Genomic DNA, 22,904 nt, shown 5'->3' with positions numbered 1-22,904 from the left:
TATTTCAAATCGACCCGGGATTTATAGGAACTGTTGCTTAGAAAATTCATGGTAAAGCCCTAATTTCGTTTACGTTTCTTGTGATCTCTGTGTGTAGGGATAGATGATCATCAATGGCGTCTGTGGTCAAGTTCGAGACGACGGCGGGTCTTTTATTTATTGATTGATTTATAAACTTCAATAAGAATCAAATTTTGACACTCTAATCTATACCTATATTTATTTTTATTTGAAAAATCATCATGTAATTCAAAATTTGTTTATTTTATAATTTAACCTAAAATTTAGTTTTGCGTATTTTTGTGAAATGAATTGCGAGCGGGAGTCGTGCAGATGGCTGCAAATGGCGCGTAATTTTCAGAATGCGACAATGAGAAAGGGGTAGAAGATTCCCAATTACATCAATCTCCTCAACTTTTCACCGTTACATTCCATCATTATCTCGGCCATTTTTTATTCTCCAATGCGCGGCATTCATTTTCCTCTACTTTCAGTGAGATTTGCTCCGCCGACCTCTGTTTGTGGGTTTTTTTTTTTTTTTTTTTTTTTTTTTTTTTTTTTTTTTTTCAGTATAAATAAGCAAACGTTTTCGATTACTGTGTTTGACCTGAAATTCTTTGAATTCAATTGCGTGTTGCTTTGCCACTTGATCGGTTTAGCTTTCTTGTTCATACCAGCAACGTTAGGGGTTTTCGACTTCTAAGATCGGCGTTTTGATGCGAAAGGTTTTGAAGGAAGGTATGATTTTCTTCTTTATCTTGTGTTTGATTTCTCTGTTTTTGTTACTATTTAAGCCGAAATCAATGATTACGTTCTGGATTTTCCTTTTTTTCTCTTTTGCTTTTGTTATTCGGGTGGGTTTCGCTTATTATAGCGTTTCAATGATCTTGCTTTATTGTCGCTGGGAATTTGTGGGTTATGCATTGGAATTGTTATTCTAACCAGATACTATGACAGTGTGTTGATGGCGCCTTCATTTATGAATTACTTCATGTTCGTTTTCCCCCTTTTTATTTACTCCAATGATTGCTGTCCAGAAATAAGGTGTTAGAAATGATTTACTTTCTTCACGGGTTGATTACTTCAGACCTTGCTGCGTTGCATTTATGTATCTGAATGCTCAATTTCTTATCATTTATAGGATGCTTACTAGGTCTCACTGTTATGTTTATCCAAGGCGTGTGTGTTGCCCATGACCGCATGCCCATTGCATGTCGAAACTTTTGTCTTATATCGCTTTATTGCTTTCCTTTACTGATTTCATGGTTTATTGTGTCCTATTCTATTTTCAAAGTATATAGCGTTTCGGCAGATTCACGTAGATGTCGGGTAGATCTTAAATGCCTTAGAATGTACTATAGGGGGATGCGACCAGTCGTAAACTCCTCCCACCTAGATTTTTATGACCGTTCGGTGAGATCACGTTTAGGCTTACCAGACCTGAATCACCTCAAAATGTACTTATAACGGGATGCAACTAGTTGTCAAATTCCACATACCCGGAAAGTTATATGCTATTTAAGCCGTTGTGTTGCCTTTTGCTTATAGTCATATAACGTTGCTTTCAATCTTTCTTTCAACACCGCTTTCAAACTCCTTTTCGAAAATCTTTCTGCTCCCGTTTTCTAAAACCTTCTTCTCAAAGCGGGGCTTGAGTATACATTGTCCTACCGTAAGTAACGCGATCCCAAATTGGCTCGACTCATAGTGCCGCACAATCACAAAAGTCCGCTACTAAGAAAAGTGCGATTGTGACACCAATGATGAATCTGCTGTTTTTTAGTTCTTCCTATCAGTTTTATATTCTCTTTCAGAAGCCTTTTTTGTTGGCTATGGCGGAAAAACAGGAATTCTTTCCAATTATGGTCAAAGAGATGGCCATATGTAATTATGTAGCCTGGGTCTTGGAGGCTACTGGATTCTTTTTGTCCTAAAAGGGATAGGCAGTTCTTCAAGAAATAGACTCCTTGATACCCTTGTTCTCTTGACTGTACTGTATATATATTCTCTTTCACACACTTAACACATACGTTTCTTTTGCTTTTTATTTTATATGAATCACTTCTGAAGCTCATTAGAATTACCTGTTACCGTATTCAGGAAGCAGATAAGTTGAGGAATCTAGAAATCACGAGAAGACAAAGTAAGCTTTTCATTGTTCATCTTTTGTAATTGATACCCTTTGCTTTGTGTTCTGAAAGGGTACAATTGGTTGTCTACCTTAAAGTTTTGTCGGTAGAGCTTCTCCAAATGGAGCCTAGACAGTGTAGAGTTAGTGTTCTTGAAGCATTGATGGGCTTTGATGAGCAGCAATCTTACCACCATGCTCCAAGGCATTCTAGAGTCCTTTCTGATGGTTATTTACAAAGGGTTGCTTCGGTTCAAATCCCGAAGAAGAAGAAATCGTCCTCGAGATCTCATTCATTTAGGATGACAGCAGAAGAGCCAACAGAACCCGTTAATTCTCTCAAAGTAGAAAATAAGTTTAATTGCTGGGATGAGTTATGGGAACAGGAGAAGGCAGCATATATGCCACTTACAAGACATAACGTCATGAATGAAGAACTCTTTTCGATAAATAAGGCGATAAAGACTTCAAACGGCGTTCAAGATTTACCAGAGATTATAGATTCTATGGACATCTCAACAAGACCTACCAGAGAAAAGAGTTATGTATTCAACCAGGCTGAAAATGGGCCGAGTGTGCCGAAGTCTTATAACGGCACGAGATTGAAGGACAGGAAACAAGGACGGTCGCACTCGGGAGGTAAACTATGCTTTTCTTCCTCTTCAGCAACTACTTTGAAAGGTTCACATTTAGTTAATGATAAATGCAAAGATCATCATGATTCTCGAAACGAAAAGCATATTGCTAAAGAAGAAAAGAACGGTTTCCTGAAGCATGTTTGTTCGAATAAGGAACATTTGCATTCTGGTAGTCCCTTGTGCTTGAGCTTGAATGATAAAAGACTAGATCAACTCAGTAAAATCTCCCACAGATTGAGATTTGGTTCTGCTTCGACCGAGACTGCAAGATCTAGAACCAGGTGTCGATACGAGGCCCTTCGAAATACATGGTTCTTAAAGCCTGAAGGTCTCGGTTCTTGGCTACGATTGAGTCCATCGAGTAGATGTTCCAATAAAAAGAATGCTTCAGAACCCACCTTGAAATTAAGCTCTGAGGAGTTGAGGATTCTTCCTTGCCCTGATTCAGCAAGTGATCATGTTGACAATGATGGCTGTATGAATGGTGATGATCAGAAGACCATAGTTGAGAAGAACAATCTTTGTGATTATGAAGAAGGTTTGGAGGAGGCTTATCAACCTAGCCCAGTTTCAGTCCTTGAACCACTTTTTCGAGAAGAAACGTTATCCCGTTCGGAATCCTTGGGCGTCAACGGTAGAGGTGACCGAACTTTTTACTATATTCTCGCTTTCAAGTTCATGCCCTGCTTCTTTAAAACTCTCTCCATCTCCATCTAACATAACATATTCTGGTTGTAGATTTGATGAAGCAGCTTGAACTTCTGACGTCGGACTCCTCCGAGACTAACTCAGAAGGGTATGATTTGTTCGTATCAAGTGACGATGATGACGGTGGACAAGGATCTATATGCAGTTCTGATGAAATTGATAACATAACAAGCACGTTCAAATTCAAAGATAGTAGGGAATTTTCATACCTTGTCGATGTCTTAAGCGAGGCAGGCTTCAACCTGGAGAAGGGTTATGTTTCGTGGCACAGTGAGGAACGTCACGTGATTAGCCCCTCGGTGTTCGAGACATTAGAGAAGAAGTTTGGGGAACAAATTTCTTGGAGGAGGTCAGAAAGAGAGCTTCTTTTTGACAGAATAAATTCTGGGTTAGTAGAACTGTTTGAGTCATTTGTTGGTGTGCCAGAATGGGCAAAGCCTGTATCGAGAAGGTTTCGGTTTCGATCGTTGCTTAGCGATGAAACGATCGAGGAGGAAGTATGGATCGTGCTGGATAGGCAAGAAAGGGAAGTGAAGAAGGATTTAGTAGATGAAGAGTTTGGGAAGGAGATTGGATGGATGGATCTTGGAGGTGAGATTGATAGTATATGTAGAGAATTAGAGAGATTCTTGGTGAATGAGCTTGTTGCAGAGTTTGGTAGCATTTAAATATTTTGAATGCTATTATGATATAATAGATAAACATTAGCATATAAAAACAGAGAGATTTGATTTTTTTTTTCTTCACAAAAAGAGAGAGATATTTGTGCATAGGGAAACAGTTTTGATCCAGTTGAAGTGTTTGAAGAGGATGTATTCTTTTTATTCATGAGTGACAGATTTATATTATTATTTTTATCTCGTGTTACCGTGCTTTTGCTCAGTCAAGTTTCAACTTAGGCTTACGAAACCTAGATAGCTTTGTGTAATAGTCTAACCACCACTAGTAGATATTGTTTGTTTTGATCGATAATGTATTGCCGTTGTTAGCTTTACAGATTTTAAAATGTGTGCTAGGGAGATGGAAGTGTTTCGTTCCCCTCTCGACTCGATGTGGGATCTCACAATCTATCCCCTTAGGGGCCCAACATCCTCGTTGGCACGCCGCCTGATGTCTGGCTCTGATACCATTTGTCAAGTTCAAGTCTACCACTAACAGATATTGTCGGTTTTGGCTTGTTACGTATCACCGTCAATCTCACGGGTTTTAAAATGCTTATGTTATACAAAAGTTTCCATACCCTTGTAAGAAATGTTTTATTCTCCCCTCCAACTAATGTGAGATCTCACACTTTGAAACTCTAAATTTCTCAACTTTAAAAGCTTCACAGTTTTTAAAATGTGTGTGTTAGGGAGATGTTTCCACACCCTTGTAAGAAGTGTTTCGTTCCCCTCTCGACTTGATGTGGGAAATCTACCCCCTTAGGGGCCTAACATCCTCTGTGTTTTAAAATGTGTGTGCTAGGAAGATGTTTCCATACCCTTATAAGAAATGTTTCGTTCCCCTCTTAATTCGATGTGGGATCTCACAATCTACCCCCTAGAGGCCCAACACCTCGTTGGCACGCCGCCTGATGTCTGGCTCTTATACTATTTGTCACCGTTCAAGTCTACCACTAGTAGATATTGTTGGTTTTGGCTTATTAGGTATCACCGTAAAAAATGCTTCTGCGGTAGAAAAATTTTCATACTTATATAAGAAATGTTTCATTTTCACACTTTGAAACTCTAAATTTCTCGACTTTAAAAGTTCAAGAGTATTTTTAAAATAGTGTAACTACAATTTCTATCCAAAACTAAGAATTATGATATTTTTTAGATTTTTTAAAAATGTTTAAGGTATTATTTAAAATAGCTTTTATACAAAGTAGAAGTTTAAAAATATTTCTATTAATTTATGGAGATATCAAATGAAGCCCTGGATCTATTGGGCCGGAACAGTTGAGTGGGCTTAAATCCACCCTTATTTTCAGGCTCAAAAGGGCAAATTTGGCATTTCGTAAATGGTACTTAAGTCCCTTCTCTTTGAAAACCCTAGTCTTCTCAGTAGCAGCTCTTTCACCAGGTTCCCATCTTCTCTTCTAGGGTTTTGCCGAGGCGGCGTGGAGTAGAAGAGCACTCGAGAAGAAATGGGTAGGTTTTCTGTCAGATCTTCTCATAAACGAAATTAAACATACTCAATTCGCTTTTGGCTCTCTAATTCTTCGAGGATAATGATGAATTTTTTGTTATTCAATTTGGTGTTTTCGGTTTGTAGCGAGGATCAAGGTTCATGAGTTGAGGCAGAAGTCGAAGGCGGATCTGTTGACGCAGCTTAAGGATCTTAAGGCGGAGCTTTCTCTCCTTCGAGTCGCCAAAGTCACCGGCGGTGCCCCGAACAAGTTATCCAAAATGTAATTCCTTTTTCTTTTAATTATTTTTATTTTCTCCCGTGATACGTCGCATTCTTTTGTTGACCTTGTTGTTCTGTATGGTTGATTTGTAGCAAGGTAGTGAGATTGTCGATTGCTCAAGTCCTGACAGTGATTTCCCAGAAGCAGAAGGCGGCATTGAGGGAAGCTTACAAGAAGAAGAAGCTCCTGCCTCTGGATCTGCGCCCAAAGAAGACGAGGGCCATTCGTAGGAAGCTCACCAAGCACCAAGTAATTGTTTCATCTTGATATTTCTTTCAGTACAGCGTGATTTTGTGTGTTCGTCTCTTAACTGTTTTCTGGCCCTAGTTATGGATTATATTCTTAAATGTTGACAATGTCTATGCATGATACCGTTGAGATTTTCTACGTTGCCAAAAAAGAGTTTCAAACTACTTGTTGCCTATTGGTTTGGATGAGAAACAGTAAAGAATTGGAATGGGAAGGAAATGCCATTGAACTTGTACAAGAATAGTGGATGGGTTTTTTGCTAGTTTCAAAACCTTGATATCTGAAGTTGAACGAAGTATATTAGGTCCTGCTTGATAACAATTTCATTTCTAATCATGGTTTTGGAATTTCGTTTGTTTCCTCTCAATTTCATTGGAAGAAAACATTTGAATTCTTACCCCAATTTAAGAACAGAGTTCTAAAAACTTTTGTTGCCAGAGATTTGTAAAACATTTACTTAAATTTTCAAAACACAGAGTGGATAACAAACTAAGTAAAGGAATTACCTCTCGTTTTATAAGCTTAATTGGCTAAAACCAAAGTCAAATAAGGAAATGGTTATCAAATGAAGCCTTAACTAATAAGAATTATGATTTCTAAACCAAGTATTCAAGTAATGCTGTAGAATTGGTTATGTGGATGATACCATCTGATTCCTCTTCTAATCACTTTCTTGATGCAATTGTAATACTATGAACCATTTCTTTCTCTTTTGAGTATGGTTTCAACAATTTTGTTGAATGATTCCATTGTATGATGCAGGCTTCTTTGAAAACAGAGAGAGAGAAGAAGAAGGAGATGTACTATCCATTGAGGAAATATGCTATTAAGGTGTAGTAATATTCGGTAGTCATTTTATTATGCAACGGCAGACCAATTTTGTTGACAAGTTTTGTCTCGTATTCTTGATAAGCTTATGTCTGATTCTCTTGGGGCTTTCCCCTCCTAAACCAAGCTGTTCTATTTTCATTGACAATTATATATTTGAGAGTTTAGCGTTTTTTCTTCATGTTTTTTGAACTTATTTTTAAGTTCATTCTACTTTAAGCTTCTCCAAATTTCCATGGCATTATTTCCACTCAACCCACCTAGGCCAAGTTGATCTTTTCTATTGTTTTCTCTGAGATAAAGATTTTTTAAATCATATTCTATTCTGATTTCTCGGATCGAGAGTTCCATGAGTCAGGATCCTAATGCACGTTGATACAAATGGTCTAATAAGAGCAAGAATTTTCAGTAACATTTCAGTGGGGTTTTGAACCGAGAAATAATGTAGCCAAGTTGATCTTTTCTATTGTTTTCTTTGAGACCAAGATTTTTGAAATCATATTCTATTCTGATTTCTCGAATCGAGAGAATTAGGATCCTAATGCATGTTGATACAATACAAATGGTCTAATGTGGAATCATTTCAGTGGGGTTTTGAACATGAAAGCTGTCGTATTATTGGCCACAATAACTTCCGAAAAGGTTGTTGAACATGAAAGCTGTCGTATTATTGGCTACAATAACTTCAGCAAGGGGCAGTGAATGTTTATAGTATTTTTTTACAAAGTTTTTGAATTTTTAAATTTATACTTAATAATATTTTGATAGGCATATGAATTTTTATACTATTCTATGTGATATAAGTCCCGATATAATTATATACACCATTTGAATTTATTTATTTTCTTTTTATCTTTTTAGTCTAAAAGAAATTTAGTATCACTCCCTCAATTTAAGTATGCTTTTTTGGAAGTGCTCGACATTGAAAGAGCGGATGGATTTGTTCTCAAGTCGATGCAATTTTAATTTGTTTAAAGAATATTTTTGAAATTTGAAAAGGATTTAAATTTCAACTTTAAATGTTTTTTTTATTAATTTTTTCAAATTTATTAAAAATAGTATTAATACTTCTAATTATTTAAAAATACCATAAATATACAGAGAAATTATAAATCATCTAAAAAGGAAAAGAGTTATTTTTAGTAGGTGTATAGTTAGACTTTGCTTTGATTTACCAAAAAAGTTGAGGATCACGTGCTTAATTACCTCATATGGTCCACATTGCATGTATCAACCACTTTCCAAGATGCTTCTTGGTATTGCTCTCATTCTGAACTCCCTATCCACCTTTTTTTCACTTACCAATAATAATAATAATACAAACAAAAGTCTGTTTTATCCCTATATTTACATCTTAAAAATTAGACTATTTAGTTTTATCCCTATATTTACATCTTAAAAATTAGACTATTTAATAAACAATTTATTTTATGACCTGTAACTTGATCTTTGTCTCTAGACGAGTGAGAGAGGACCCATTGTTCAAATTATTTAAGAGAACTACTCATCTATTTACACTATATGGAAATGAATGAATTATATATCACAAGATTATATTCACAATCCTAGTTTTCAAAATGGTATGTTTATTAAATTGAGTATAAAAGTCACTCTTACCTATATCACGTCAAAGGACAAGCTCTCACATATAATATTTTATAACTCACTCATGATTAAGATTAAGTCGAATGTTAATCTATTTATAAATATAGTTCAATTTTATATAAACGTATCCTTATACATATACATTAAGACTCCCAACCTTATTCATATATAGAATATTTGAGTATAGTCTCATAAAGAAAATCAAACTTATTATTAAAATTAAATAAAATTTATAACATAAATCTTAAAAAAAAATAAAAAATAAAAAACGATTTTGAAAACATTATATAAACAAATTAAAACTTTTATTGGAAGTCAACAATAAATAAATAGAAAGCCGTGGATAAAATGCGTTCGCATGTCGCATACCTTTCCGCCCCATTTGTTCTTTCCTTTAGATTTTATTCGGCGACTTTCAAACAACCAAAAACCAATTATCATTATAAAATATTTTAGCACCACAACTAAATACAAACCCCTTAATTTAATCATTCATATAATATTAATTAATATTTTTAAATCACGATTTAGATAAATAATAATAATAAAAAATTTGAAAAAGTATATAAACGGGAATAAGTTTCAGATATAATAAATAAAATTATATTTTAAAGACTGATCACCATATTAAATATTTTTTATTAATTCAATAATAATAATAATAATAATTTTTAGGAATAAAAGAAATGAAAAAGAATATGATGGCGATAATTCCACTAACCGGTAACCGGCAACCGGCAAAGTTTTTCGCGGCAAGCACTGCAACGAGTGGTACGACGAAGAACAGTAGAGTTGAACGAAATTGACTATTTATTGTATTTTATGAAAAGAAAAAAGAAAAAAAAAAAAAAAAAAAAACTAAATTCTTCGGTTGATTTCCAAGCGCTTTCCTCTGGTCCCATTTTTTCCTCGTAAGAAAAAAGAACTGAATTCTTCGACTTCATTTCCAAGAGCTTTCCTCTTGTCTCATTTTTCCTCGTCGATTGTTTTTATCTGAATTTTTTTTTCTCACTTTATCAGAAGTAATTTCTCTCACTAATTTCGTAGTTGGAATCTGAGCTCTCAAATCCGCTATTAAAGATTTGGAGGAGGCCAATCTCTTGAGGTTCTTGTTGGCTCTCGTTTGAGATGGGCAGTTCTTCAACTCAAGGTGACTATACTATTTTGGAATTTGTTTTTGTGTGATTTAGCTTTTGTTTTGTATTTGAGATTGTTCTGGTGAGGATTTTTGTGAGGCGGGGAGTGATTTCGTTTGTTTTCTGGATTTTTGCAGTGGTAGTGGATGGCGATGAAGGTTTAGAGAAGGAGATTTTGAGTCTATCGTCGAATCAAAACCCTATGGCTGAGCTATCGCCGACTCCATCTCCGTCGTCGACTGCGACGGCTCCGGCTCTGGTTCTATCCAATTCAGGGAAGCGGATAGACCAAGCGGGGAAGAAGAAGTACGTGAAGCAAGTAACCGGACGGCACAACGACACCGAGCTTCATCTGGCGGCGCAGCGGGGAGATCTAGCCGCCGTGAAGCAGATTCTCGGTGATATTGATTCACAGATGGTGCGAAATCTCAGTGGCGCCGATTTGGATGCGGAGGTTGCTGAGGTCCGATCGTTAGTAGTGAACGAGGTCAATGAATTGGGCGAAACAGCTCTGTTCACTGCCGCAGAGAGAGGGCACATAGAAGTCGTTAAGGAGCTATTGAAGTATTCCAATAAAGAGACTCTTACGACGAAGAACAGGTCTGCTTTCGATCCGTTGCATATAGCTGCAAGTCAAGGACACCATGGTAAGGATCTCGATCTCAACTTCTGCTCTGTAATGAATGCCCTAGGCTTAGATTTCATCTTCTCCACTTGGAAAATTTGGGGAAATATTGATCATATGTTAATTTGAATTGTAGCAATTGTCCAAGTTCTTCTTGATCATGAACCTTCTCTAAGCAAAACAATTGGACCGTCGAATGCGACTCCACTCATTACTGCTGCAGCAAGGGGCCACACAGCCGTAGTTGAGGAATTGCTTAACAAAGATCATAGCCTACTAGAGATTTGTAGGTCTAATGGTAAAAATGCATTGCATTTTGCTGTGCGCTCTGGTCATCCTGAGATTGTAAAACTATTACTCAGCAAAGATCCACAGTTAGCACGAAGAAATGACAAGAAGGGCCAAACTGCACTGCACATGGCTGTCAAAGGGCAGAGGCGTGATGTCGTGAAGTTGCTCCTTGATGCAGATCCTGCCATTGTAATGCTTCCTGATAAATTTGGCAACACCGCGCTGCACGTCGCCACGAGGAAGAAGCGCGTGGAGGTAGTTTCACTCGATCACCTTTGTCGATTTTAGTTTGTTCATATTCTTAGTTCTTGATATCTTATGTGCCTTTTGAAACTCTCTTATACAAATCTTTTTAAGGGACAATCTGGAATAGTAGCACTGAAATGAACAGTTCTGATACGAGATGTTTGGAAATAAGATTGTTGGGGATGAAAGGTGGCTCGAGTATATAGTACTAATAGGTTTGGAATACTTGAGAAAGTAGATAACAAAACAAAAAAACTCCGAAAAAATAGTGTTTTTGAGCTTAATTTTCAAAAACCAAACACCAAATAGTTATCATACGGGGTCTTAGGACTGAGAATTTTGGGAATAGGATTGTTGGGAACGAGGTTCGTTTGTTTTGATTGTAAAGTTCTATGAGATCCCACATCAGTTAGAGAGGGGAACAAAGCATTCCTAAGGGTGTGGGAATCTCTCCCTAACAGACGCGGTTAGGGAGGGGAACAAAGCATTCCTAAGGGTGTGGAAATCTCTTCCGAACAGACGTGTTTTAAAAACCAGGTTGATGATGATATGTAATGAGTCAAAGAGGACAATATTGGTTAGTGGTGGGCTTGGACCATTACAAATGGTATCAGAACCAGCCACCTGGCGGTATACCAGCGAGGACGCTGGCCTCAAGGGGATGGATTGTGAGATCCCACATCCGTTGGAGAGGGGAACAAAGCATTCATTATAAGGGTGTGGAAACCTCTTCCCAACAGACGCGTTTTAAGAACCGTGAGGCTGACGGCGTTACGTAACAAGCCAAAGCGGTCAACATCTATTAGTGGTGGGCTTGAGCCATTACAAGTTCTGACCGGTTGTTTGCATATCCAAATTCGAATGATAGTTTTATTGTATGGAATGAGATTCTTGCGTTACTATGCATTCTGTGCCATACTAAAGGACCCTCTTAATACTCATCCTTCTCTTAAACTTTGCACTTGCAGATAGTGCAGGAGCTATTGCTCCTCCCAGACACCAACGTGAATGCTCTATCCAGAGATCACAAAACTGCTTTTGACATAGCTGAGGAGCTTCCTCTTTCAGAAGAATCATCAGAAATTAAGGACTGTCTGTCTCGTCACGGCGCTGTTCGAGCCAACGAACTAAACCAACCAAGAGACGAGTTGCGGAACACAGTGACTCAAATCAAGAAAGATGTTCATACCCAGCTTGAACAAACCCGAAAAACAAACAAAAATGTGCATAACATTTCTAAAGAGCTCAGAAAGCTGCACAGGGAAGGAATCAACAATGCAACCAATTCAGTAACTGTGGTGGCTGTGCTTTTTGCAACAGTTGCTTTTGCAGCCATCTTTACGGTGCCTGGTGGCGACACGGATCAAGGAACAGCTGTTGTCGTTCGCTCTAGTTCTTTCAAGATCTTCTTCATCTTCAACGCAATCGCATTGTTTACGTCGTTGGCAGTCGTGGTTGTGCAGATTACGTTAGTTAGAGGTGAAACAAAAGCAGAAAGACGAGTCGTGGTGATCATAAATAAACTCATGTGGCTGGCTTCTGTTTGTACTTCGGTCGCTTTCATGGCGTCGTCTTACATCGTGGTTGGCCGTAAAAATCAATGGGCTGCAGTTGTGATCACGGTGGTTGGAGGTGTGATTATGGCGGGTGTTCTTGGCACCATGACTTACTATGTTGTGAAATCTAAGAGAAGTCGATCCATCAGAAAGAAGGAAAAGAGTAATAGACGGAGTGGCTCAAACTCATGGCATCACTCTGACTTCTCAAATTCAGAAGTTGATCGAATCTACGCTCTCTAGAATTACAACTCTTTGTTTTTGTTCAACTCTTTGTATGTATGTATACCTAAGCTCATTTCTCTTTCGATTAGAGTCATAATTTATTCGTACTAATTTACATCTAAATCGATAGGTACGGATAGAGATGTTCACGTGAAAGGTACTAATTTACATTTAAATCGGTAGGTACAGGTAGAGATGTTCACGGGAAGGGACAAGACAGGAAAGCTCGTCCCTACCTCCTATTTCAATCTCCATCTCCACCATTTACTTTTACAGTGATCAGAGCTAGAAAATTTTCTATTTTAATGTATTTTTTTTATTAAAAACTATAAAACTTCGTAATACATCACAATTATAATATTCAAAATTCTTGGACGGTTATACTAGACCTTTTCTCTAGGGTTGATGTCCACTTGTCTAGAGGAATGGTAGAACCGCTAAATTAATTAGTGGGTTGCTGTTTTTCCTATTTTTAGAATTGGCTAATTTTATGCTTTTTTAAAGTTGACAGCGTGTAAGGCTATAAAAGCGTTTGTGTTTTTCTTATTTTTAGAGTTGGCTAATTTTATGTAGCCTATAAAAGGCAACCAAGTTGATCTGTTTGTTAATGCAATTGATTTCAAAGCTTTAGTTTGCGTGTTTACAACATATCTGGTATCTTTTCTCAACAAACTAATTAACTCGGTTTCAAGGTTACATGTACAGATAATGCATGTACAAAAAATGCAGATCTCTAATAGTAAGTTGTTCCGATGACTTTTGTTGAGAATTATTGGGAGTGAGTCCCACATTGGTTAATTTCAAGGTTACATGTACAGAAAATGCAGATCTCTAATAGTAAATTGTTCCGATGACTTTTGTTGAGAATTATTGGGAGTGAGTCCCACATTGGTTAATTTAGTATGCAGATCTCTAATAGTAAATTGTTCCGATGACTTTTGTTGAGAATTATTGGGAGTGAGTCCCACATTGGTTAATTTAGTGGAAGATCATGAGAAATATTATCTCCATTGATATGAGGCCTCTTGGGGAACCCCAAAGCAAAGTCATGAGAACATGCTCAAAGTGGACAATATCGTACTATTGTGATTCATAATATGGTATCAGAGTCATACCCTAAACTTAGGTGTCAATAGAATCCTCAAATATCAACAAATTTTTTTTATGAATTCCAATGAAATTTACTATTGGGTCTTAAATATATTTTGGTAGGTAAATTAAAATATTAGTAAAAAATGGTTCAATTTAAAAAAAAAAAATTATTGAAAATTTATTGGATTGTTACGAAAATTAGAGACATGAAATTGATGGCTACAACTCAACTATCCAGTGATTATTGGACACCATCCTTTGTACCTAACCATGGGCGCCTCGCGGTACGAAAAATACGGGGCTGTGCTTTCTCCACGTGTTCTGCACGTGATCGCTTCACGTCCTATAAATACACTTAAACCTCTCCGCTCTCCCTACTTCACTCTCCCGTTAGATCTCTTCTGGACGGACTTGACTAAGGGTTTCAATGGCGTCGGTGTCTGATCTAAACGGAATTCAAGTCGAGAACGTGAAATTTCCGGAGCAAATCAAGCCTCCGGCCTCTGCTAAGACTCTATTCCTCGGCGGTGCAGGTCAGATTCCACCGCCGTGCGCGATTGAATGTGTTCTTTTTTTTTTTTTTTTTCGCTTATGTTTTCCTTTTCCTTTTCCTTGTAAGAATGTGCTTTTGGAAAAACTGTATAGGAGTTAGGGAGTTGGAGGTCGGAGGAAACTCCGTGAAATTTACTGCGATCGGCGTTTACTTGGAGAAGGATGCTTTGCCATTGCTTGCCGGTAAGTGGAAAGGGAAGAGTGCGGCGGAGTTGATGGATTCTGATGAGTTCTTCAGGGACATTGTCACTGGTGAGTAACTGCTTTTGTTTTTTAATTTCTTATAATCCGTACTTGAGAAGTTAGAGATGACTGTTAGATTTCCGCCGTTCAGGCTCCCGGACGTTACCGGTGTTCCGGTGACTTGATTTTTGACTTGCCAGATCGTTGATTGTGAAATAAAATTGTTAATGTGGACGAATAGAATGATAAATATTCACGCGAATTTCCGATTTGTAAGATCAAACGAACAATACGACAATTTGTCGGCCAAATTGATTGAATAGATTCAAGAAGAGTTCAATCGGTGCGGTCCTTTCTCTAATAAATAAATTTAGATTAAATTTCAAGTTAGCATTTGGTTGTTTTGGTTCTCTTTTATGTTGTGTAAACAAATTACATATTGTTGGCGTTGAACTTGGAAATTTCAGGTCCTTTCGAGAAATTCACAAATGTTACAATGATACTGCCACTTACGGGTCAGCAATACGCGGAGAAAGTTGCAGAGAACTGTGAAGCAGCTTGGAAATCCAGGGGAATGTATACTAAGGAAGGAGCCGAAGCCATTAAAAAGTTCATTGATGCCTTCAAGAACGAAACGTTCCCTGCTGGCTCTTCCATTCTTTTCACCCACTTGCCTCCGAACACTTTATCGGTTAGTTCCATTGTTTTAATGATAGGATCAACAAGTAGTAAGTAAGATCAACAAGTTGGATGAGATTATGTTAACAGAGTATTATGATAGGATCAACAAGTAGTAAGTAAGATTAAAAGAGTGATTGTTGGTGGGTGATGCAGATAAGCTTCTCAAAGGATGGGAGCATTCCTGAACAAAAAGAAGGGATGGCGACAATAGAGAGCAAGCTGCTATCTGAATCTGTATTGGCGTCCATTATTTGTAAGGATGGAGTTTCACCAGCGGCTAGGCTTAGTTTGGCTACCAGATTCTCCCAATTGTCGAACAACGTTTAAACCAAGCAGCCTCCCACAATTTGAATAACCTCTTGGGACCAAACCCCAACGATATCAGAATGACAGACCCCTCCTCTTCCCTCTCCACAGTTTTTGTTGTTTTTTTCTTCTCTCTATCTCCAAAATATTATAAGAAATAAACAATAATTTAGCCTCTCTCTCTCTCTTCTTTTGTTGTTGTTATAATAGGGTTAGATCTACTCTTTAGGTAAGATGTGTTTTAAAACTTTGAAGGAAGACTCAGAAGGAAAAGTCCGAAGAGAACCGTGTTTGTTAATGGTAAGTTTGGGTGGTTAGAAATGGTATCAGAGCCAGACATTAGATGATGTTTGGGTGGTTAGAAATGGTATTAAAGCCGACATTAGATGATGTGCCAGTTTGGACATTAGATGATGTGCCAGTTTGGACATTAGATGATGTGCCAGTTTGAACATTAGATGATGTGCCAGTTTGGACATTCGATGATGTGCCAGTTTGGGTGGTTAGAAATGGTATTAGAGCCGACATTAGATGATGTTTGGGTGGTTAGAAATGGTATTAGAGCCGACATTAGATGGAAAATATTATAATTTAAATTTACTTGTTTTGTGCTTTTGTTTGTTGGTGTTATGGAAGTTGAGCCAATCCTGTTGACCAATATCCTTGAAGACTGTTTTTAGTATGCTTTCTAAAATGTTAATTGAAATCCAAACCAAATCAGCATTGATGATAGAGTTATTGACCAACTCCATTTCAGCAACTCCCATTCCCTTCACCCCAATATATATTTTACCCTAAACCCCATCAACATTACCATAAAACACACCAACATCTATTCCCTCTTCCTTAAACCTCCTCTCATGGACTCCCACAACCTTCTCCCTTTCTTAACCAAACCTTTACCCTGCCTTCTGCTGCTCTGCTTCATGTGTTTCTCTGCTAACTCGGCCAGACTCCTCGACGAGCAGCCACAAGTCTCCGGAAGTACTCCGGCTGCGTCGAGTGTCGTCCCGACGCCGGTTGGCAATCCGGGGGGTGGAACTACTGCACCTTCAACAACTCTACCTAGTTCGGGCGCAACGTCGGTTGGTAACCTGGGGCAAGGAGCTACTCCACCTTCAACAACTCTACCTAGTTCGGGCGGGACGTCGGTTGGAAACGTGGGGCAAGGAGCTACTACACCTTCAGCAACTCTACCTAGTTCGGGTGGGACGTCGGCCGGTAACCTGGGGCTAGGAGGTACTACACCTTCAGCAACTCTACCTAGTTCAGGGGGGATTCAAGATGATCACCATACCTTTACCTTCTTCATGCATGACATCCTTGGTGGTTCAAATCCCTCGGCTCGGGCGGTTACCGGGGCGGTTAACAATCCCGCCCTCAACGGCCAGCTTCCGTTTGCTAAACCCAATGGAGCCGTTTTATCAGTTGGTAATGGTGTTCCTCAAAGCAATGGAAACACTGGTCTAATTAACAACAACAACCTCCCCTTTCTGATTGGACTCGGCGGAGCTACATCGCCGTTGTTGCAGAACAATAACGGTGGCGGGAACAACTTCAATGGCGCGTCGAGCTTTCCATCTGTTAATGCAGGGCAGCTCCCGTCCGGTGTATCGGTACAACAGCTCATGTTCGGCACAATGACGGTGATCGACGACGAGCTCACAGAAGGACACGAGCTCGGTTCTGGCTTGATTGGAAAAGCTCAAGGATTCTATGTCGTGAGCTCGGAAGACGGAAACAGTCAAACAATGGCATTCACAACTATGTTTGCGAGTGGCCATTACGTCGACAGCCTAAGCTTCTTCGGCGTCCATCGGACCGCCGTGTCGGAGTCTCACTTGGCCATCATGGGAGGCACCGGAAAATATGTAAATGCAAAAGGGTATGCCAACGTGAAGACTCTTCCAGGCACCAACCAGCATGAAACTGATGGGGTTGAAACTTTGCTGCAATTCACTGTTTACATCAGTTACTAAAAATGCTGTTGTTTTATCATCTCTTCTATCCTTCACTGCCAATCTGTTTGAATTCTCTGTCTGTTTTTGAATTTCTGGTTTGCAATCAAATCTTATATACCCAAATTATGTACACCGCTCGATCTTAGCTCTGATACTATTTGTAACGGCTCAAGCCCACCGTTAACCGATACTGTCCTCTTTAGGCTTCCCCTTCCATAGTTCCTCTCAAAGTTTTAAAACGTGTTTGCTAGGGAAAGGGAAAGATTTCTACACTCCTCCAATGAATGTTTCGTTCCCTTCTCGATGTGGGATCTCACAATCCATCCCGCTTGGTTGCCCAACGTCCTCACTTGCACACGAATTAAGTATTCTTTATAAGAGTGTGTAAACTTCTCTCCTAGTAGATAATTACCACTTAATGTCTAACTCTAATACCATTTATAATAGCTCAAGTCTACTAAAATCCCTAGCTGTTGGAGAGGGAACTCAGTATTCTTTATAAGGGGTGTGAAAACCTCTTCCCGGTAGATACGTTTTAAAACAGTGAAGCTGATCGATCACTTACCACTTGATGCGTGATTCTGATATCATTTATAACCGTCCAAGTCCACCACTAAGATCCCTAGTGGTTGGAGAGGGAATTTAGTATTCTCGTTTTAAGACAGTAAAGCTGATTACTATTATGTAATGGATAAAATTGACAATATCTACTAGCGTTGAATTTGAACCGAATAATACATTTTAATCTTCAAGTCAGTCATGGTGAAAATTATAAATAAAAAATAAGAATATATTGGGGTTTAACAACAGTTATTTCAGTGCTCCACAGCCTTAAAATAGGACGAAAAATTTAAAAAAATTAAGGAAATAAGTGAAAGAAACACATAAAAGCATTTCGAAGAATTAAAACTCATTTGAATATTCCTTCCAAATAAACAAATAATAAAAATCCGATTATAAATTTTGTTCATCTTCTCTTGTTCTTGCTTCCAATGAGGAGCGAGAAGTAGAACAGAATCCTGAACAAGAATCCCCACGCCACAGTCACCAGCAAGCAATTCCACTTACTCAAATCCATCACTCCCTGCTGTTGAAGAATGTCAGAACCCGTCGTCAAGCAAGTGGATCTCGTTATCTTCATCCCTAAAGTGTTGCTCAGATTCTCCAGAAGCTTCAATTTCATGGCGGTCGGCACGAGTCCCAGCGGCGTGTTGTCGAAAATCTGCACGCCTCTCACGAAGCATTTCGCAGGATTGTCGAATTCGTTCTGTAAAACGGCTTCGTACGGATACTTGACCAGAGAAAGGTAATGGAACCAGAGCCAGTAACCTGGAATTCGTTCGCGTGTGATGAAGAATCCACTGAAGAGAAGGAAGTAAGCTAAAATTGCTACAACAATGGTGTAGCCGAGCATTACATGAGGAACTACTCCCGAAAGGAAAGTGACGAATGAACTTCCGGCCCAGAACGCAGCAAAAATTATCAGAAAGTAGAACAAGAAACCTAAAATTCCACCGTCCAGTCCGACCGCCCAAAACGTCGTTGCTGCGAAAGCTAAGGAAAGGAAGATTAGCGCCGGCAAGGCTACCAGAGAGTGAGAGAGGACGTAGGAGGATCTCCGATATGCGTTATAGGCTGTTTCTCTCATGAAAATGTAACGTTCTTGCAGAAACACCGGAAGAGCATCGGCGCAGGTGTAGAAGGTTGTAGACATGGCGAAAGCGAAGAACCCTAACCGTTCTTGAACTCCTTTTGGTGAGTTATCGAGTTGCCAAAACATGGTAGCGAGGATGAAACCGGTGACCAGAACGGCGCCGAGTCGGATTCCGAAAAGCTCCGGCATACGGCGGGAGTTTAGTATAGATCGTTTAGATAAAACCGCCATTTCTATCCAAAATGGATTTGCGAAGGTCGGAACCATGGAGTTAGGGCTCGCGTCATTGTTGGTTGCGCCGGAGACTAACTTGCCTCGTGAAATGCTCGCACTGATTGCTTCTTTTAACGATATACTCTGGTGATCCGACTCTGATTTTGAAATGTTCTGCATACTCTGCCATGATTTGTGGAATTCAACCAAGTTCTTGGTTCCTTCCGGAGAGCCTTCGAGTTCTCGAATCCGATCGAGCGCGAATTCAGTCCTGTTCTCGTTTTCTGGAATCGGATGGCCAAACTCTGCAAAATACTGAGGAAGATTGGCAGGGGAGCCACTGTAAACGGTTTGTCCACGAGAGAGAAACAACAATCGATCTAGCAATCCGAGAATCCGATAACTCGGCTGGTGTACGGACATAACGACAATGCTCCCGCTCTGAGCAATCCTCTGTAGAACTTTCACCACCATGAATGCACTAGTCGAATCGAGTCCAGATGTAGGCTCGTCGAGGAAAAGGATGATCGGATCGTGGATTATGTCGATTCCGATCGAGACTCGCCGCCGCTCTCCCCCGGAGACGCCGCGGTGTCCTTCGTCTCCGATGATGGTTTTCGCTGCGTTCCGCAGCCCTAACTGGTCAATCAACGCCTGAACCCGCAGTTTCTTCTTCGATTTCGAAAGCGTTCGAGGCAATCGAAACTCAGCCGAAAACATTAGAGTTTCTTCCACTGTGAGCATCGGGAAGAGCAAATCATCCTGCATCACATAAGCAGAGATCACCTTCAACAATCTGGATTCCAACACCTCGCTATTTAAAGTCACCGTTCCTTTCAAGCTTCCTTTCGCAATCCTATTAGCCAGTGCATCAATCAACGTCGATTTCCCGGAGCCACTCGCTCCGAGAACGGCCATAATCTCACCCTCTCGAGCCTCGCCAGAGATGTTGTTTAACAGAGTCTTCGTTTTCGTAAATAAGCTGCCGTCGACGACTGTCTTGTCTGTCGGAGAACCACCAAGTGTGTTCCCTCGTTGAAAAACCGACGAAAAACTAATTTTCCGGCGAACTTTGACACTGTATGTGAGGTTGTTGAAGGAGAGCACGAAAGGCAAGGACCTCGGCTCCAAGCTCTTGCCGTTCATGTCCAGCACCTGATGCACCTGTTAAACAATATAATTAAAAATTAATTAATTAAGGTAATTTTACCCTAATCTATCCCTTAATGGAACCTCTTATCCAACTAATAATTGATTAAATAATGTAACCAAGCTAGCAAATATTGTTTTTTTTGGGGTTTCTGAGGTATCTCTTTACCGATTCGAGTTGTATTTTAAAACGGGTTTACTAAAGAGATGTTTTCACACCCTTACAAAGAATGTTTTGTTCTTCTTTTCAACCGACGTGAGATTTCACAATCCACCCCCTTCGGTGTTTTGTTCTTCTTTCTAACCGACGTGCGATTTCACAATCCACCCCCTTTGGGGCCCAACGTCCTTGCTAGCACTCGTTCATTTCTTCAATCGATGTGGGACCCTAATCCACCACCCTTCGGGGCCTAGCGTCTTTGCTGTCCACCCTCTTCAGGGCTCAGCCTCCTCGTTGGCACATCGCCTCGAATCTGGCTTTGATACCATTTGTAATGGCCCAAAGCCCAACTAGCAGATATTGTGTCCTTAGGCTTTCCCTCAACGTTTTTAAAACGCGTCAACTAGGGAGAGGTTTCTACACCCTTATAAGGAATGTTTGGTATTCTCCCCAATCGATGTGAGATCTCACAAAACCTCACTCATGTTCTAGCATTGATTCGACCCCAGAGTCTTCTAACGAAAGAAAGTGCCAAGAAAGTAAAATTACAAGCTAACCGACATACTTGAGCTTTTGAATTTAGTATAGTTATTCAACACATACCGGAGTCTCGTTCCCATCTCCAGCCGCCTCCCTCCGTACGTCTCCAACTCGCTTCAGAAGCTCACCAAGTGAAGGAGACAAACTAGCAAAAGAGCGTGGGCGATCATGAAGCTCCGTATAGTTGAAAAACGCAACCGTATCTCTAGCAGGTGACATATTCTCTACCATGATCACCCCTACGAAAAAGCGTTACAAGATCGTTCTTCTTATAAGCTCTCGAAATTCCGCTTCAATATACTTATATACCTAAATTTTGGAAAGTGGATTTCCAAATATATGGCTTTCTCTACAACCATATAAGTACAACAAAAGCTGATATAAAAAGAAGAGATGTGAGGGTTGGAGAGTGTGGTTACACAGTTAGGTCAGAGTTGGAACTTTTTCCATTCATAACAGACAAATGGGGTTGTGACACGTGTAATATGTTCACACTTTATTCCTGTAAATTTAGGTTGGGCGTTGATCTACTTTGTTAAGTGAAATAATTTTAAAGGATTTCAGCTCTGCCCGCGCTGACCGCTGTTTGGATGCCAACGTAAAAAAATTAAAAAGGGGAGAAAATTTGTGAACCCATAAAAAGGAGATTTCTTGGAAGTTTGAGCGCGGCAGGTAATTTTAGCAAACTTCTTAAATTAAATATTTATCCCTTTTATTGCTGAAACTTGTAATTTATTAAAAAATAACAAGTCTTTTTATTTATAAAAACAGCTACATTTATTTATAATTAAATTAGAACTTGTTCCGATGCGACTAAGCTCCACGTGGGCACAAAAAGAAAGTGTTTATTAGCCATAGTCTATTACTTGTACAAGAGGGTGACTCGAGATTAGAAAGAGACTGAGCAACAAATTTTTTACCTCGTCATGATGATTAGCAGCTGAGGTCCATCGAGTAAGTTGTGTACCTTAGAGAAAAGGAGCTGGTCTAGAAAAGTGCAAACTACCCACTATTTTGAGAGGAGGGTTGACGGTACGTTAAGGCGGTAGACCTGAAGACCGTTTATGGCTTGAAACCCGGACATTCCATAGGGGTCTATCCTTGCTGAGAGGGGAGGACTATTCAAAACGGAAAATTTTCTTCATTCATGTAAGATTGTTCGGGTGATACCAGAAGCAAACCCAAATGGAAGATAACGTTGCATTACGAAAGGGGAGCGAAAATCTCGATATTTTTTATTTATTTATAAATAAATAAAAGCTTATATTAAGTCAAATTTAACCTATAATAATAATAATAATAATAATAATTACAAATATATATATATATATATATATATATATATATATATATAAGTGGTTGAAAATATTGTTGGGCTACCGGAGGGGATGGGGCAGCCCTCTAAAATTGAAGAATTCCAAAGTCAAAATCAATGGAAACGTCAACGTTATCTTTCTGTTACATCGACCACATGCTTCCCAAATACTGTCCGTTACGTTTCTTCAACCTTTTTCAGTTTTTTTTTTTTTTTTTTTTTCTTTTCACCTAATTTTCAATACTAAAAAAATACATTTTTTTTAGAATTATTGTTTTTTTTTTTAATCATGAAAAATTGCAAAATTGTATAAATTTATCCATTTTTAATTTAATTTAATTTAATTTATTATCATTTTCGACAACTTGAGACCGCTTTAAATTAATTTAATTTTTTAAAATGTTTTCTTATCTAAAAATTATAACACGTTTTAAATTATTAAATTTAGAGAATAATTGAATTTCTTTAGAT

The 22,904-nt window shown here is 38.9% G+C and overlaps 5 protein-coding genes and 1 pseudogene across 7 annotated transcripts; 5 read left to right on the top strand and 1 right to left on the bottom strand.

Moving 5' to 3' along the window:
* Positions 1-2: 2 nt before the first annotated feature.
* Positions 3-4,331, top strand: LOC111808799 (uncharacterized). Of its 2 annotated transcripts, none has more exons than XM_087117099.1 (4): positions 3-738; positions 2,101-2,143; positions 2,228-3,400; positions 3,505-4,331. In XM_087117099.1, the coding sequence occupies exons 3-4, from the start codon at positions 2,251-2,253 to the stop codon at positions 4,140-4,142; spliced, it is 1,788 nt and encodes a 595-aa protein (XP_086973225.1). In that variant the 5' UTR covers positions 3-738; positions 2,101-2,143; positions 2,228-2,250; the 3' UTR covers positions 4,143-4,331. The 2 variants fall into 2 exon arrangements, with proteins under 2 accessions (XP_086973225.1, XP_086973224.1); XM_087117098.1 differs by having other exon boundaries at positions 4-738; positions 2,228-3,406.
* Positions 4,332-5,448: 1,117 nt separating this feature from the next.
* Positions 5,449-7,124, top strand: LOC111808122 (large ribosomal subunit protein uL29). Its single transcript, XM_023693935.2, has 4 exons — positions 5,449-5,606; positions 5,731-5,866; positions 5,959-6,115; positions 6,878-7,124. The coding sequence occupies exons 1-4, from the start codon at positions 5,603-5,605 to the stop codon at positions 6,950-6,952; spliced, it is 372 nt and encodes a 123-aa protein (XP_023549703.2). The 5' UTR covers positions 5,449-5,602; the 3' UTR covers positions 6,953-7,124.
* Positions 7,125-9,440: 2,316 nt separating this feature from the next.
* ITN1 (Ankyrin repeat family protein) lies at positions 9,441-12,738 on the top strand. Of its 2 annotated transcripts, XM_023695519.2 has the most exons (5): positions 9,441-9,459; positions 9,569-9,698; positions 9,822-10,331; positions 10,446-10,855; positions 11,815-12,738. In XM_023695519.2, the coding sequence occupies exons 2-5, from the start codon at positions 9,677-9,679 to the stop codon at positions 12,643-12,645; spliced, it is 1,773 nt and encodes a 590-aa protein (XP_023551287.2). In that variant the 5' UTR covers positions 9,441-9,459; positions 9,569-9,676; the 3' UTR covers positions 12,646-12,738. The 2 variants fall into 2 exon arrangements, with proteins under 2 accessions (XP_023551287.2, XP_023551286.2); XM_023695518.2 differs by lacking the exon at positions 9,441-9,459 and having other exon boundaries at positions 9,478-9,698.
* Positions 12,739-14,088: 1,350 nt separating this feature from the next.
* Positions 14,089-15,618, top strand: TT5 (Chalcone-flavanone isomerase family protein). The gene is made up of 4 exons (XM_023693933.2): positions 14,089-14,252; positions 14,365-14,523; positions 14,922-15,145; positions 15,289-15,618. Exons 1-4 carry the CDS (start codon positions 14,147-14,149, stop codon positions 15,460-15,462), a joined length of 663 nt encoding a protein of 220 aa, XP_023549701.2. The 5' UTR covers positions 14,089-14,146; the 3' UTR covers positions 15,463-15,618.
* Positions 15,619-15,707: 89 nt separating this feature from the next.
* Positions 15,708-17,532, top strand: LOC111809155 (dirigent protein 10 pseudogene; annotated as a pseudogene).
* Positions 17,533-18,178: 646 nt separating this feature from the next.
* LOC111808176 (ABC transporter G family member 6) lies at positions 18,179-21,452 on the bottom strand. Its single transcript, XM_023694005.2, has 2 exons — positions 21,182-21,452; positions 18,179-20,433 (listed from the first exon to the last, which is right to left on the bottom strand). The coding sequence occupies exons 1-2, from the start codon at positions 21,347-21,349 to the stop codon at positions 18,370-18,372; spliced, it is 2,232 nt and encodes a 743-aa protein (XP_023549773.2). The 5' UTR covers positions 21,350-21,452; the 3' UTR covers positions 18,179-18,369.
* Positions 21,453-22,904: the final 1,452 nt, after the last annotated feature.

Source organism: Cucurbita pepo, chromosome 13 (assembly GCF_057944985.1).
Source record: "Cucurbita pepo subsp. pepo isolate OVF chromosome 13, ASM5794498v1, whole genome shotgun sequence".
NCBI lineage: Eukaryota > Viridiplantae > Streptophyta > Magnoliopsida > Cucurbitales > Cucurbitaceae > Cucurbita > Cucurbita pepo.
Note: the sequence above shows the minus strand (reverse complement) of the source record. Positions and strands in the feature narration are given on the sequence as shown.

Coding starts and splice junctions, on each gene's coding strand:
- LOC111808799 (XM_087117098.1), top strand. CDS start 2,251: ATGGAGCCTAGACAGTGTAGAGTTAGTGTTCTTGAAGCATTGATGGGC. Junction 3,407..3,504: donor CTTGGGCGTCAACGGTAGAG/GTGACCGAACTT, acceptor TTCTGGTTGTAG/ATTTGATGAAGCAGCTTGAA.
- LOC111808122 (XM_023693935.2), top strand. Junction 5,867..5,958: donor CCGAACAAGTTATCCAAAAT/GTAATTCCTTTT, acceptor GTTGATTTGTAG/CAAGGTAGTGAGATTGTCGA. Junction 6,116..6,877: donor GGAAGCTCACCAAGCACCAA/GTAATTGTTTCA, acceptor TGTATGATGCAG/GCTTCTTTGAAAACAGAGAG.
- ITN1 (XM_023695519.2), top strand. CDS start 9,677: ATGGGCAGTTCTTCAACTCAAG. Junction 10,332..10,445: donor TGCAAGTCAAGGACACCATG/GTAAGGATCTCG, acceptor TTTGAATTGTAG/CAATTGTCCAAGTTCTTCTT. Junction 10,856..11,814: donor CGAGGAAGAAGCGCGTGGAG/GTAGTTTCACTC, acceptor TTGCACTTGCAG/ATAGTGCAGGAGCTATTGCT.
- TT5 (XM_023693933.2), top strand. CDS start 14,147: ATGGCGTCGGTGTCTGATCTAAACGGAATTCAAGTCGAGAACGTGAAA. Junction 14,253..14,364: donor TCTATTCCTCGGCGGTGCAG/GTCAGATTCCAC, acceptor AAAACTGTATAG/GAGTTAGGGAGTTGGAGGTC. Junction 15,146..15,288: donor TGCCTCCGAACACTTTATCG/GTTAGTTCCATT, acceptor TGGGTGATGCAG/ATAAGCTTCTCAAAGGATGG.
- LOC111808176 (XM_023694005.2), bottom strand. CDS start 21,349: ATGGTAGAGAATATGTCACCTGCTAGAGATACGGTTGCGTTTTTCAAC. Junction 20,434..21,181: donor GAGATGGGAACGAGACTCCG/GTATGTGTTGAA, acceptor ATTGTTTAACAG/GTGCATCAGGTGCTGGACAT.